Below are 16,499 nucleotides of genomic sequence, written 5' to 3' on the forward strand. Positions count from 1 at the left end.
GAAAGAGAGGAAGAAGCAGAGAGCGAGGAAAGGGGAAAGAGATTGGAAACGCGCGGCAAGTGAGTGGAGAAGAGAAGGTAGGAGAGAGGAAGGGAGGGAGGGAGGGAGGACGAAGGGAGAGGATTCGGTCCAGGAAGAGACGCGCAAGGGTGGTGACCCGTGACTCCGCAGCGCGCCGGAGAAGGAAGCAGCCAGTACGTCCGACACACCGCGCGGGTTGTACCACTGCGCTTGCACTCAGAGCCCAGTAGCGACTGTCAGCCGCGCTCTGGTCAGCCGCGGCGCAGTAGCTACGCTCCGGCGCTAGTCAGACGCGCGCTCTCGCTTTTCCGCCGTCTCGCCGTTGTCTCCCGGTGCCGCAGAATCGCGTCGTGCGGCATTATCGACTGTCAACTAACGATCAATCAAACGCGCTCTTTATCTCTCTCTCTCTCTCTTTCTCTCTCTCTCCCTCTTTCTCTCTCTCCTCCGCGTTAAGCGATTGATATCGAGTCTCGAGAAGAAAATCCAGAGACGTGACTCGATCGCGTGCGTATCCGTGTGTATACGTGTGTGCGCTTATCCGTGTGTGTGTGTGTGTGTGTATGTGTGTGTACGTGTGCGAGATCGTCGATCGGCAAGGTGTCTCCCGGTGAAAGCCGCGACCAACCGACTGATCGATCGAACGTACGTACGCCAGCGCGCGTGAATCCAGCAGCCGAACCCAGTGATCTCGTGACCTTGTGACACCGCCTGCGAGAGAAGAGGGGGAGGGGGAGGAGGAGGAGGAGGAGGGCGGAAGAGATGCACCCGCTGAGAGACTGAGAGAACGCCCGCCTCGCGCCCGCCGTACTCGCCGATCTCTCGCCACCCGTGGGTCTCGCGCGGCGCACCGCGCGCCCTGGCTCCTCCCAGATCGCGAGAGGGTTGACGAGAGGGATCGAGAAGCGGAAAGTGAGTTCGCGCGCGGAGTACGGCGAGTCGCCCGCTTCCACCGGAGTTTCCGCGGGATTTCGGAAACCGAGCGTGCTACCGATCTGCCCCGGGATAGGGCCGGGAAGGAGCCCGAAGATACATTCCCTGCCGATCGCACACCGACGATCTCGCGATTCTGCGGCTAGATCGCAGTAGTTCCTAGTGAGAGCGGATAGATCGAACGACAGGTGCCTCGCATCTCGTTTCTCATCAGGAATTCTCGATCTCGAAGAATTCTGGATTCAGGACCGATCATCGATCGGGAATTTCGTTGAAATCGACGACTGATCTCGCGAGCCAGCTATGGCAAAAGTGCAGTTTCACCTGAACCTTGTATCGAAGTAGCCGGAGAGAAATCAACGAGGGAGACCTTCCCATGGGAGAAGAGATCCTGCGGCGATCGAGACAGTGATCCCGCTCGTATTCGCGCGCGCGCGCGGGTATCGGAAAAGCGCGCACGGCACTGAGCCTTGGGTGGCAGCTGAAAGAGGGGGGCCTCGTGTTATATACTCACCCCCGCGCCCCGGTGGTCGGTGGAAAATCGAAGACGTGTCGAAACTACCATGAGCGAGGGCACGCCGAAGTCGCAGATCAAGATCGTCGTGCCCGACGGTTCGCCAGCACGTCCGCAAGCTGGTACGCATCTCTCATCGTCTTATCCCCCTTTCCCCTTTCCCCTGTCCCTCATTACCCTCCCTCAATTCCGCTCCGATTCGCTCAGCTTCCGCGTGAGCAAAAATACCAAAAATGACTTTCACAATCCTAAAGGATATGGATTTGAAGTAAGGCGATACACGCAGTACTTGGAAAACTATCCCAGTTTATGGATTAAGTAACTAGAGTGCGCCTTGATGAAAAAAAGGAATATATATACACGAAGAGAATTTTCTCTTAAAATTTACCCTCGAAATCTGATAATTGTGGAATAATGTATGACCTCGAGAAATTTTACTATACTTTTTAGTAAAATTTACTAAAAGTATAGTGAAATTTACTATGCTTTTAGTACAATTTACTAAAAATATAGTAAATTTTACTAAAAAGTATAGCAAAGTTCCCCGAGATCATACATTATCTCACAATTACCAGATTTTGAGGGTAAATTTTAAGAGAGAAATTCTCTCCGTGTATAGAAGATGAGTATTTATAGAAAGTAGAAATTAAAATATGACGATAGCAGCGGATAAAAGTTTACGGTCTGTAGTGGTGGTTATAGATTTTTTCAATTAAAACTGGAAAATTAAATTCTTTTACCGGATATAACGGAGTTAATCCAAAGCCGCACGAACTGAGCGTATATAAATATATTTCTATTTGGAAAGTAATGTTTGGCGCGCGCGCGCGCGCGCAAGGCACTGATGAGAGGGCAGGGTTTTTTTTTCTCTCGAAAACTTTCGTCAACTTTCTGCGAATGTTTGCATATTAATGGCCGCTACTTAGCGAGCGGCGGACAAGCTCGCAAAATATGGGCAGGTCGCGGGTGGGCCATAATTGCAGGGAATAATCGCGGCTTAAAGAGGAACTTTCTCTTTTTGTTGCGCGAATGGTGAGAAGCGCCACTCCGTCTTATTCTGTCTCGCCGTTAATTGACTCAAGGTCACCCTTTTTTAGCCCGATACTAATTCAATTAAGCACAAGGCCGCGAGGTGAATCGATAGTGCACACGAGAGACAGAGAGAAGGCGCGTATATATGTGTCCACCGGTGGTATCCCCCGTGTGTTTTTAATGCCGAAAGCTTCCTTATAGATCCGATTGTCTGATGTCTCGTAAAGTGAAGCTTTACACTTTCATTCCCCTTATCTACTACCACCGAGTGCCAATCCGCGCCAATCAGATTCACGATCTTATATATAACAGAGTAAAACGAGATTACTGTTTATCTTATAAGCAAACCTCTCAGATTCATTACTAAATAAATCAAAAGTGAAACTAATAATTATATTGAAACGTCAACGCGCATTACATGCATTAATGTACTGGCTAAAAGGTAATATTAATAAACAATATTTAATCTTTTGATAAAACTGTTACTTACTGCATGCAAAACAGATTTGTATTACGAAACTAAATTATGTGGATGTGTGCAATTATTTAAAAACCGAATTTCTGGATTGAAAAGAAAGTTATTAAGTAAACACATATATTTATTTTAGTTTCTTATTTCGTTGATTTAAAGAATAATTTTGTAAGTTAAAAAATTAACTTATACTAATATTTATTTTAATATAAGAAATTATATTAAAATAAACATATTTATATATTATTTAATATCAAACAATTTTTTCTCTGGGTATAAATGATTGAACGAAAAACATGATTATTTATCTTTGAAATTCCATATTTGAGGCTACAATTTCCGATCAAATACAAATCGGAGTTGGTATCTATAAATATTCTGATTAAAGAAGATAATCCCAGATTTATCAAATATTTGAGATAACTTGTGTAGATGTAACGTTACGATGAATACCCATGAGTGAGGAAAATTTGATACGTGGGACGATATTGACTCATAACCAAAAATGAGGGAGTAGCAATTTTATCCCCAAAAGACTTTCTCATATTCTAGCTCTTCCCGGAAATTTTACGTTATTAATAAACTCCATGTAAAATTGACTCTTTATTATACGCTTTGAAACGTTAAGCTACAATCAGAACACATTTAATTGAATTCAGCGTCTACATTCTATCGCGGATTGCTCTTCTACATTTTAATATGGGAGGATGGGAAGTATTCCGCGACGTAGCCGCGTGATTAAAGCGCCGCCGTCCCGAGCCCTAAATTAAAATTAATCCCGTGATGAATTAGCGAATCGACAGCCTTAAGCTCGCGTAAAGATCCGCGGACGTTACTGCTCCTCGGTGGAGAGAAAGATTAAAGTTTCCAAGTAAATTTCATCACGGGAACCGACCGCTTGTGGACGTAGAGTTAATTAAAGTACTGTTAAATGCAATTGTAAAGAGTGACTTTGTCAGCACGATGTACCGGCGATGTTCTCTCTCTCTCTCTCTCTCTCTCTCTCTCTCTCTCTCTCTCTCTCTCTCTCTCTCTCTCTCTCTCTCTCTCTCTCTCTCTCTCTCTCTTTCTTTGTCTCTCGGCGTCCTTGTTCGCGGAGAAACGAAACGCCGCGAAAACGACAAGTCAGCAACCGACTTTACGTCGGGCAGAGGGACACGCGTGACATATGTATGCACATACGTGGGCATGCAAATGCACCGAGGACGAGGGTGGCGCCCTTTGATCAGCAGAACGTGAAGCATTGCTCCGAATGCTCGGCAGCGATCAAAGGTCAGAGTTCGTCCCGCGCGGCCGACATCCGATTTTAAAGTCCGTTTTGACACGGCGATTCGCTGAAAGAAAGTAGACGTTGAAATGTTATTATCGGTTTTCTTCAATGCGCTGTGTATGGAGTTCGGAACAAAACGACTCAAGATTCCATTTGTAAAATCAATTCACTTTTGGAGTCGTATAAACTTTGGAAAAGACGTCAGAAACATCACGAAAAGTAATTATTTTGTTTTGCGAATTTTTATTTTATGTCAACATTGCTCAGCAGTTCTGTTAGTAGGAGAAACTTTGTAAAATTAAATATTTAATTTAATATTTTATTTTCGTTGTGTTATTATAATATTTTTACATTACGTATAAACGGATTAAGAAAGGGAAGTAATGTTGGGTGAAAAACAATTAACCCCAATCTCTCCAACGTTTTTACCATAACTTAATCCCTTCAATCAAGGTATTTTATGTCCAGTACGGTTTTCACCATGTTAATAGCTTCGAACAAATTCACAAAAATGTTTATAATCTCTTTATACCCTCGACTAAAAATCAATGTAAAAAAAATTGGGAAATTATTTGTTTAAATATTTTTTGTAACAATTTTATAACATAAATATTTTTTCGGAGATAATGATTGTCAGAAGTGGAGGAGGGGGACATCAATAATTCTGATTGGAGGGATTAGGGTTAAAAAATAAATATTATATAATTTGTTTTTAATAATATATTTAATTTATTACAATATAATATAAAAAATATGATTTCATCAAATTAAATATTATATAGTAAAATAATCGGTATGAGTTTCTGATAGGAAAACAATTTTTGTAATTGTGAACATTTATTTCTTTGCTGTGTGTACACGAAAGGAGTAATCACTTGAAACAGCTGGCGAAAGCAATCCGACGGAATCTTTCGACTGTATCAGTTTCACAGTCTGTATTTGCGTCGATTTGTACTTGATTGAGAGAAAGAGAGAAAGTTACGTTTCTGCGGCGAAATACGATGAGATTAAATAAAAACGGAAACCGCAAACCGCGCAAAGTTGAAATGCACACGATAGCGTACAAAACCGTCAAAAACGATTTTGTTTACATCTCGTCATTGAAGACACGAGAAGCGAGGAGCTCCAATTTCTAACTTTGATTCCCTGTCCGTTACGATTGCTGTGACGTATTCGAAATCGAGTGACATTGGAAATTTTCTATCGAGGGACTGCAAATTGTTGCTCCGAATAAAATCAAAGCGTAGAGATCATTTAGCGTCACATCTCCGAGAATTTTGAAAGATCCACGTTATCTCTTGATGAAACAAATAAGGACATTCTGAGACACGAGTTAACATGAGATGTTTATTATTGCAATTAACAACATTTATTACGATCGTGAAATTATTTTGAATTATATGTATCTTTAATTATATTTAATAATGCTTAATAATAATTTAAGAATAACACTGAGAAAAAACTAGTTGCTAATCATTATTAAACTAATAAATATTGAAAATTTAGTAGATTTAACAAATACGTTTGTTGGAAAATAGGCGAATAATAATTCCTCTAAAAATTATTGCATCATTAATTTCTTCTTATTCAATACATAATTCTTACTCTATAATTACTAAACTTAAGCTTGGTTCGTTCAGCACCTGTTTAATGAAAGAAACGTTTAAGTTTAATCCAACCGAAAAATGTTGACCAAATTCTCATATTAAGTCTATTAATGTGAAATCGTCGAATCCAATAATAGCAACTAGAGAATTCTATATCATCAAAGTCTATTTTGCACTGAAAAAAAAAACGGTTATAATAATCCAGCCTTGGTCAAAATTATCCAAAATCTTAGTGCAACAGTTTCTACTAAACGTAAGGTAATTATAACAAAATAATGTAATTATAATAAAATGTTTAAAATTATTACTAAACGTTTTGTTAATATTATTATAATTTTGTTATTATAACAACATTTGTTTATAACAACCAAATATTTCAACAATATCATTACTAAATGCATTTCACAGGTTTACTAAGAATTTTTTTTCAGTATTTCATTTTGCGAAAGAAAAAAGTAATATTAAATAAAAGGAATCAAAATTGAAAAAACTAACAAATAAATTGTTTAAAAATTTTAATATAGAATTTTACACATTTAGTTAACTAAACTTAACTAGAGAAAAATATTTTAATTATATTAACGAAACATATATGGTAGATTGAACTCTTTGGAAAGATCAGAATTTTTGTTTATCATGACTGAACTGAATGTGTCATAGTCAAAAACATTTGTTAGTCTTAAGAATTTTGTTAGCACTTTCTAGTGGAACATAAAACTTCTAGTACTCTCTAAATGACAAATGATAATCAATGTATTATTATTGATTCACAATGATAGACTTACAACTAAATTAGTGAGCATTCGCTGTTTTTTAGTAATTTCGATTACAATATTAATGTAGTATCATTAAAAGATCAGTATATTTATTTCACTGATCAATAAATTATAAGTCTATCACTGAAAGTCTATGTATTTTTACTGACTTGACTGATTTTTCCCTAATTGTACTTTAAATATACATATATGGATAAAACTCTATCTCTCAGAAGAAAATCACGCAGAATAAAATAAAAGGCACAACGTTATGAAATTTTTCACTGATATTCTAATATTCTTCAAATGCAAATCTTTATTATATAAATTTGAAAAAAAGATAAATAAGAGATGCAATTTGACAGTACAGTTTTTAGTTTTATACACAAAAATTAATTTCGAAAGTTTATATGTGTCAAAATGCATTAATATAATAGCATTAAAAATATTATAACAAATATCAAATCTTGTTTCTCAATAAAATTATGTAACAAACACAATAACTACCACGGCAGATTTTTAATAAATTTAGTATCATTATCACAAAATTCTGATAACAGGGAAAAAATTTATTATGCTCATAATTCCTACGAGTAATCTGGTTCATTTATTTTCGAACAGACTGGTTGAATCTATCAGCATTTTCGAAATAATGCAGCCAGACTTTTTGTCAGTGTACACGTTCAGGAATTTTACATGCCATAAGAACGTATTACACCGCATACTACAAGTGATCGGTCGACAAACGATTGATATCCCGAAAAGATGCATACACTCCGTCTATGTACTCTATCCATTCGCGATTAGGCAAATCGGATACCACGGGATACAGATTGACGTAAACCATTTTGCGGCGTACGCTCCTCTCCCCCCCTCATGATTTACGTCTTTCGTCTGACCATTGACACGCCTATGTGTGTGTGCGTCCGTGTGTGTAATCATGATTGATCTGTCGAGTGGCGCGCGATGAAATTTATGCGTCGGCCTCCTCCACTTACGACCCCGTCCGTAAACACGCGTCGGCTTACATACAGGCGAGATAATGCCTGAGATCATCAGTACGCGCGTTTTTAACGTCGCATCCTCCAGCGGAAAAATGCCTCACATTTCACCGTGACCGAGTTAAAGAGGGGGATCATCGGTTATGCGTCATTGAATCCTGCAGCGTGGTGGCCGCTTTATCTCGTTTGCCGTTGCCCCCCCCCCCTCTCTCCCTCCCCCCGCTCTCCGCGCGGACTACGAAGAGAGATTTTCGTAAATATTTCTGTAAGTCATTCATGTAGATTGACTCCCTCTGTCTCTTTCTCTTTTTCCTTTATGTAGAAATGCTTCAGAAACGCGAGTAATTAAAGTAATTAAAATAAAATGAAATAATTAAATTGGAACTATGTTGAGCAGGCAGAAAGATTAAATTTCTAGGATCTTCAGCTGGAACTCCTTTTTGAAAAAGAGAGAGAGAGAGAGAGAGGAGATAAATTTCCATTTTCCAAATGAATTCGGAATATGCGAAAGTGTGTCGGGTTTGATCTTGTTCGCTTCACGAGAGCCCGAGGTTCCGTGGAAATTAATGGAGTAACCGTGGTTTGCGAGTGCGTTTCCTTCTTGGAAACCGTAAATGAGCGCCGTGTCGAGCGGCCACCGCGGGTCCTGTTGACACACAGTTTCCCGATTGACGCGCGCCGTTGCACCGTCAGATCGGATGCTGCGGCGCCAGCCGTCGGTGCGGTCATGCAACGGTGAAATAACGCCGACGACGTAGCGTCGACGCGCTCAAGCGGACGGGTTGTGCTCCCGCGCGAAATTCACGCCTCGCTCGTTCGTAATTGCCGATTATTTAAATTTCTCTCTGGATCCCCCGATTCGCCCCCTCCCCCTCCCCTTATCCCTGGGCCGCTACTTTCGATCTGGAAAACTTTCCACGGATAATCCGCGGCTGTCCCCGATAATTTCGAAGAACTCACAAGCTTCAACTTGAGCTATTACGATTTTCTCGCGAGAGGCTCCGAGTTGCTAAACGGCGAAGTGAAAGTTTGAATCTCTGTTTATATATTGAATCTAAATTTAAGAAAGAATTGGACGTTTAGAACGTAAAATGGGAGAATGTTAGAACGAAAGAGAAATGTATTGTGTAAAACAGTTTTGGCGGCGAGAAAGGGAGATCTTTGACAATATTCGTTAGCGCGAAAATTCCTTTATTCTGAAAACAGAAAATTTAATTGTCTTCATGATAATTTAATGTTGAATGTAGACGTCTACGAGCGGGTTAACTCAATTCGTCCTCGACTTTGCAATTTACGAGCGGGCCAAAGCCAAGGCGAGATAGACGACGCATAAAGATAGTCACAAACTCTGCCGACTGTTAACTACTTTATTGTTTACACAGTTTTATTACTCGTTTATTACCCCTTTCGCTCGCTGCGCCGAAATTAAAGATCGTCTATCGATGCATAGTAAGTTACTTTGTTTTTATTGGTCGACAGATAAGAGAATAGTATATCCGTTATTAAATTATTCATGCATCGTGGATTACTTTTGCAAAAAAAGATATAAAATGCTCTTTTTATGAAACGTGAGATTAACGTATATTCCACTTTGTTAGAAAAAAAGTAGTTTTTAAGAATTTTTTTAAACAAAAAAGTACTAGTAAAACAAGTGAATAATATATATAGATGATGTTAAAGAGAAATTCTAGTCTAGAGCTCGAAAAGAGAGAGAGAGAGAGAAAAAGTGGCCTATTTTGAGGAATTTTTTTGAAAAAAACTGTTGTACACTTTTTTTTACGTTTTTATACATCTACTTACACATATTTTATAAGTATCTGCAAATTTTGGTATGACTATAAATGTCTATTTTTATGTTACGTAAATTCAAAAACAAACACATTTTTCAAGCTGGCTGGCACAATTTGGCTGGCCAGAAACTGCTAAAGCTACCGATTTCAACTTTTGCATGTATGTAAAATAAATGTCTGTTATTGCCTAAATTAAGATTGAAGAAAAATATTGCAAATTATTGTAATGACGCAGTTTTAAAAAACAAGTATCATATTTTTAATAAAATTGATTGAATTTAACATGTATGAAAAATTAATTTATTTATAGATATCGCAATAATCCTAATTAGGGTAAAATGATAGACAGACATTTTGTGTATACATGTATTTTATGTATACATAAAAGTTGAAATTGATAGCTACAGAAGTTTTAAATAAATCGTTAGCTAACTTGAAAAATGTTTTTTTAATTTATGTAGCATAAAAGCTCATAAATATTTAAATACCGAAATTTGTAGATATTTACTAAATGTATACAAGTAGTAGTTTTTTTAGAGAAATTTTTAAGCATAGGTAAACTTTTCTAAAATACTCTTTTAAATTGAGGACTATACATTTTTTCTCAGTGTATTATAAAAAAAAGAGTAATTAAAATGTGTAATTAAAAATCAAATATTCCATCATGAAGGACATAATAATTATTAAAAAATCAAAGAATTTCAGAATGAATATGTCAAGATAGTATAATAACAATCTGAAAAATAGAGATCATCAATAACGATCGCTCAATACTCCTAATGTTAAAAAGTAACGAAAACACGTCGAAAAGTATTTTGCTAATGCTGTTATATTATTTCTAATGTTTACCAATATAAATTTAAAATTCATCACGATTTACGGATGCATTATGCAATCAATTGAGAAATGCAGCCCCTCGTGCAAGCGTAAATCCACATCGATGCATCTTACCGCGAAGTGTACGCATCATGTGCCGAAGCACGCAATGCATTCGCCACGTTATACGGGCGAATGTACACGTGCTGCCGGAACGTAAATCGATGGCCAATAATCGCCAGCCGCCGCCCACTCGATAAAATACTATATCGTTCGGTAATTGCCATAAGTTTGAAATATGAAATTCAATTCGACTGCCGTCGTCGCCGTCGCCGCCGCCGCCGTCGTCATCGTCGTCGTCGTCTTCGCCGAAACGCGCCCACGCCTGTTTAACTTTATTTACGAGCGTCGGGAAATGGAATTTATGAAATCGAAACGTGGATATATAGACGTAATTTCACGTACCCGGCGTCGTTCGTGTTGAACGAAATTTTCCCCCATCGAGAGAAACCGAGACGTTGATAAAAAATTGGGGAAAAATTGAAATGTTCGTGTATACATCCCACGAAGCTGCATCCCAATTCCTGAATTCATGAATGTTCCCCGTTGTTCGAAATTTTGATCTCTTGAGTTTTAAATCCTCGAATTTTTAGTCGCGCGTGGGAATATACTCCCTCATTTTTCAAATCGTTAAATATAAATCGCAAATTGTAGCTTCTACAGAGCTTCTCTTCCAATTTATTTCAACTGATAAGTTTCGCGGAAGACGATAATGTTATTCTGTTTGTCCCACCGCGGAAAAGAGTGGAATGAATTAGTAAAAGGTGGACTCGCTTCTCGGAATATTTAGCGAACGCAATTACGATTGCGGGTTTCGAGAGGAAGGGGGGAGGGGGCGCCTCTCGAAGGAAAGTTGCGAAAGGCAACGTATCGCCCTTAATTAACGTCGCCAGCTGCATTAGCCTGATTTTCCAGATCCTCGTTTAGGTCACTGAAGTGTACCTAGTGCGATCCGAGCGGATCTTGCTCATTGACGCGTGCATAATTGCCATGTCAGTTCAATTGCAAATAACGGGCGGCCATTAAGCCTCACTTAGAAGGGCTGCGATTAGTTATTTTTACGACAACGGCGTGACGACGAAATTCGTACGGGAATTTTGCGTGGAAGGAGCTCGTTCTATTTAAAATGTCACGCTGTCGGAAATATATGCCATCAATAAAAATGTCCTCCGAATGCAACGCGAGCGCGGAATCGCTTCGTACAAAAGTTCTCCTTTTTAGCTGCGTTTGAATCTTCGAATAGCGTATATGAAAGAGAGAGAGAGAGAGAGAGAGAGAGAGAGAGAGAGAGAGAGAGAGCGAGCGATAAAGTTGTTACTTTCGCGGAAACACGATAACATCGACAGGGTGTATTTTCCGAGATAAAAGGCGCGCGCGTTTTCGTGCAGCATTTTACGTGGCAAAGAACTATCCCGCCGGCGACGTAAACCGATCTGTCTTCACCGGACACCGTCGTCTCGTGTTATCTTCGGGGTGCATCCCGTTAATTTTCGCGGGAATGCAGAAAGGGCAGTTTCGATTTTCGTGGCGACCTATAATTACAGGCTCAATTACAAAGCCAATGAAGCGATCTTTAAATCACAGGGAAGTTACGGGAGGAAGAGGATCTAAAATACTTAATTGATGATAAATTACAACAATTAGTTCATTAATTAATGATAATGTACATCGATCTTTATTATTATAAGTTATTTAATTTGTAATAGAAACAAGTGTTCGCAGGTGTTGTATTTTCAAAGTAAAATTTACTTGAACGACACACACGCACACGCACACAATCGCAATTATAATTAAATAGAGACCGTAATGGAAAAAGTGGTTTTGTATAATGTAATCAAAAGAACGACATCCTCGAAAGCGAGGTTCATTTAGTATCGAAATTTCATCAGCGCTGTTGGACAATTGGAGTTCGATTCTCATTAATTCTCGTCACGAGATTGTCCCAAATTTTCTAGCGTTTTGGCAAATGGCGCGCGTGCAAGCACAAAGCGGAGTTTGTATTTTCCGGGCACGACGCTCGCGTCCCGCTCCAGTTCCTCACGTGGCTTTCTTGTAGAGCTATATCGCCTCCGTCGCGACGAAGAGCTGTCCCACTTTTGAGACCGTTAAATTTCGTCATTTTCCGCGTTTCTATCGATGTATTTATTAACTTGTTTCTTATTTCTTGCAAAGTTATGCAAATTTAAATATTTGCAAGGAACTTTATTAACCTTTTATACATCTTAAATCTATATATGTTGAAAAATGTTAACATTATGAAAAATAATAATCTCAGTATTGCAATCTGGCATTCACGAAAGATTTTTTATTAATTTTTTAGAAGTAATATTAAATATGTTTCAGAAACATAAAATGGTGATAAAGTACTTTTGCAGCTTTAAACTTTCATAACTTTGTCTGTACACAATAACAAAAGCAGTCTGTAGAAAACATAAAAATTGCAATTTTGTGAAATTTAATTTGTATCAGAAGTGATTTACTTATTTTCCAGTAATTTGGCAAGAAATTTACAAAAAGAGAAAATATTACAAATTAATTATGTAAATTACATAATTCATATAAAATAAATTACATAATTCATATAAGAATCTTAAGTTATAAAAATTTAAGGAGCTATAAAGACTTTATAATCACTCTATAAGACTTAGTCGTTAATTTCCTTATTGTTAGGGAAATTTCATAATATGAAAGAAAGTTCTAGTAAATTTGAATATTAAACGTTAAAATTACGACATACAAAAAAATATCATGGTACTAAGAAGAGCGATTATTTAATTTTTCATTTTCTATTTTTAAGTAGTTATTTTTATAAAGAATATTTTTTTAAATAATAGTCTTAAAAGATATTCATTATTTACTTAAACCAAGCAGGTAATATTTACTTAATAAACTTAAAATAAACTAAAGCCTAAAATTTTCAAGAAATTTTTTTTACTTTTGAAAATCGTGGCATTTTGTGAAATTTTGGTATTCAGAGAAATTTTTGTAACTTTATTTCCAAATTTAAATTATATCTCTCTCTGATAAAATTATATTTCTTTAATAATTTTTTCTTGGTAATACAAAATGTCGAAAATTGATTAGCAATAAATATTCAATGTATATTTACATACATTGCCAAATTTTTATTAAAGAAAAACTAGTGACAATACATTGCTTTAAATTAATATTGTATATTTAATCAATCCTTGAAATTTTATACTTTTGATGACTTAAATTAATATATTGCAAACAGATGTTACCTATATATTATTTAGTTCATGTTATTTTTTAAAAATATTCTCTTCAATTTAATGAATTTATTAAAATTTAAATGGCTTTTCTTTACGATTATATATGATTAAGGAACATTAAAAAGTACAATTGAATTAAATAAATTTATTTTAAAGTTGTATTATAACAATTCGCCAATTTTGCCTAAAGATTCATGGAAAATTTGGGAATTTGTTAACAAAATTTAAGTAACACCTTGAAAGAAAACCATAAAAGGAATACTTAATAAAAAAAAAAAGTAAATGGAGTAATCACTTTTCTTAATAATAAAATCGATATTTTTGTGTAGGATACCATTGAATGAGTAGAACAAGATCTAATGAATGCGAAAGCGAGTCTAGAATAAGGTCGAGGAATCTTTTATGAGCCCTTTATAAATTTTTTTGCTGCAAAAGAAATTTTATTAAAGCAATTTGCGAAACCTGTAAATCATCTTAATGGGACGTCAACCAAGCAACCTGATATTGACAATCACCGGAAGGTTTATGGTCTTACGGTCGTCATTTGTTCGCGCAGTCTGCAGGTTACAGCCCCATCAATGAGATATTACGATTATCATTACCCGACCGCGTGGGAAAGAGAGAGAGAGAGAGAGGGAGAGCTCGGCTCGCTTACGATCGCGTCGTGGAGCATTACGGAGTCATATAATTCTTACTCAGTTTGCCTTCGATTATCCAGGGGATCGATTCTGGGAATAATACCCGGACGCTTTGTTCGCCAATTAGCCTCACACGCCCATGTTATAAACGGTGAATCTACATGTGTCTATTGTACGAGCGGGGCGCATAGAGGCGTGCAAATGACACTCGATCATAATTATTCGAACATGTACGGGAGTGCGAGAGAGAGAGAGAGAGAGAGAGAGAGAGAGAGAGAGAGAGAGAGAGGGAGGGAATTTGGGAATCGTGCCGAATAATCGCGGAATATTTAATGCAGTCAACCCGTGGCTATGTACATACATACAGATAACTCGTCATTTAATTTCGACGGATGGCCTTTGTTTCTGCCATTCAAATGGGGCCTCTTCGACATGCAGTTTCGAAGATACAAAAGGCATCGAGTAAAATTTTATATACTCGGCGACTTGTTCTCTATCGGGAATCTGTTCCTATCTGTATTAGAGACGTTGAAGCTTTTACATGGCGATATGTCTTATGTAAGGCTCGCCAGGAAACATTCCCGAAAGGGAACTGCATTTTTCGCGACGGCGATATCGTATCTTTACGTTTTTCGCTCGTGGCATTCGCAGCATCCGTCAAAGAAATGCAACTCGTTCGGGGACACACGTGTATTTATTCGCGATATATTTCTCCTTATCGCGCTTGCTCACAGAAAAGTGACATTTCTTTCGTTTTCTTGTCTCGTTTTCTCTCTCTCTCTCTCTCTGTCTTTCTTTCTACTCCCTTTTTTTCTTACTCGTTCATTCCGTCTTTCTCGTCACAGCAGAAAATCCTTTAACGTAGAAGTGCAACAGCCGAACTTTTTTTTATTAAACAAATGAACTCTTTTTTCCATACAGGCTACTTGTAGTAATTAAAAATTATTGCAGCCACGCGTCACATAAATTCCAACGTCCAGCGTAAAGATCTCTTTTGCCGGCAAAAAGTCGCATTTCATATTCCCGAGCAGATGGAAAGCCCTTTAAACAGGTGAATGAATGACGAGACGTAACGCGATTTCAGGTATTACACACGTAATTGTATATCGCGGAGCCGATATTAATTTCTTCCTTTTGTGTTTTTCTTTTCTTTTTCCTTTTTTACGGATTGCGCAACGTGAACGCGATCTTATTATTGCACACGCAAACAAGTATTTGCGTAAAGACACCTTTTTTTTTAAGCATTAACTCGAAACGAAATATTGGGATTCGATTCCGGTGTATATTGGATAACGATATTGCGTTCTTAACATATCGCGCGATATTACTATCGACATCTGAATAGCCAGGCGCCTACGCCGCACAACGTCCAATATTCCATTTAAATAATGAAGATGTGAGTCTAACTCCTGTCCGTTGCAATGCTCGAAATATCCGGAGGGGGTTGGGAGGCAAGAAAAATAAAAGAAGCGTTAAAGCTGTCGGTGGAACACGGAGAAAATTTTTCTTTAAAAATTACCCTTAAAATTGTGGTAATTATGAAACAACGTGAGCTTCGAAGAATTTTACTATACTTTTAACAAAATTTGCTAAAATTTTAATAAAATTCAGTAAAATCTTTTTTTAAAAAGTGCATATAACATCGACACTCGCATATATCGAATGTATCGAAATTTATTGCTGCCTCTTTTCCGCGATGTCGATTGGTTTTCTCGCTGCGCTTACTTCGTGTTGCAAGAGTAACTGACATTGCAATTGAATTTTGATAGCTATCAAGTTTGTATATATATTATTTATACAATTATCATTGTAATATATTTTTAAAAAGTAAAAAGTTAAGTAGCGCGCATCTATAGTGTCTAGTTTTAATAAATTTGTTAAAAGTATAGTAAAATTCCTCGAAGCTCATGTTGTTTCACAATTATCACAATTTTAGGGGTAATTTTTAAAAGAAAATTTTCTCTTAATATTAATAGAAATATAATCTACTTAGATAATTGAAGAAGAATTGAAGGATCCATAATTCGTATATCCGTGGCTTTTTCTCTCTCAGCTAAAAACACATTTCTCAGAAACGAGAATAAAATTTGCGCTATCTCCTTTTGCAAATTGTATAGTTTAAATGCTTGTAAGTGTATTACTGATAATTTTACATACTTAGAGCGTGACCTGGTAACTAAATTACTTTCACAAGCTATTAATTTTAACTTAAGTTAAATATTCACTTAAGGAAATAGGACTTAAAGAAATAGAGTGATATTGGCGATCTCTCGATCTCTCTCTTCCTCTGCAGATTACATGTTCAAATAACTCGATCGCTCATTTCTCTTTCGCGACGCGGCGCGCTTTATAAAGAA

At 37.4% G+C, this 16,499-nt stretch overlaps 1 protein-coding gene across 5 annotated transcripts in view; it reads left to right on the forward strand.

Annotated features, from left to right (window-relative positions):
* LOC105839020 (solute carrier family 12 member 4) overlaps window positions 1–16,499 on the forward strand; it is a 98,262-nt gene that overhangs the window by 64,453 nt on the left and 17,310 nt on the right. The window contains exon 1 of one of the 5 annotated variants that reach the window (XM_012685009.3): window positions 294–1,590. The exons of 2 other annotated variants lie outside the window; for them this stretch is intronic. In XM_012685009.3, the coding sequence (XP_012540463.1) occupies window positions 1,518–1,590 (73 nt within the window). In that variant the 5' untranslated portion in view covers window positions 294–1,517. Of the gene's footprint in view, window positions 1–293; window positions 1,591–16,499 lie in introns of those variants that run through there. 2 more of the 5 variants (XM_012685008.3, XM_012685004.3) reach the window with 2 other exon arrangements.

This window comes from Monomorium pharaonis, chromosome 7 (genome assembly GCF_013373865.1).
Source record: "Monomorium pharaonis isolate MP-MQ-018 chromosome 7, ASM1337386v2, whole genome shotgun sequence".
Taxonomy (NCBI): Eukaryota; Metazoa; Arthropoda; class Insecta; order Hymenoptera; family Formicidae; genus Monomorium; species Monomorium pharaonis.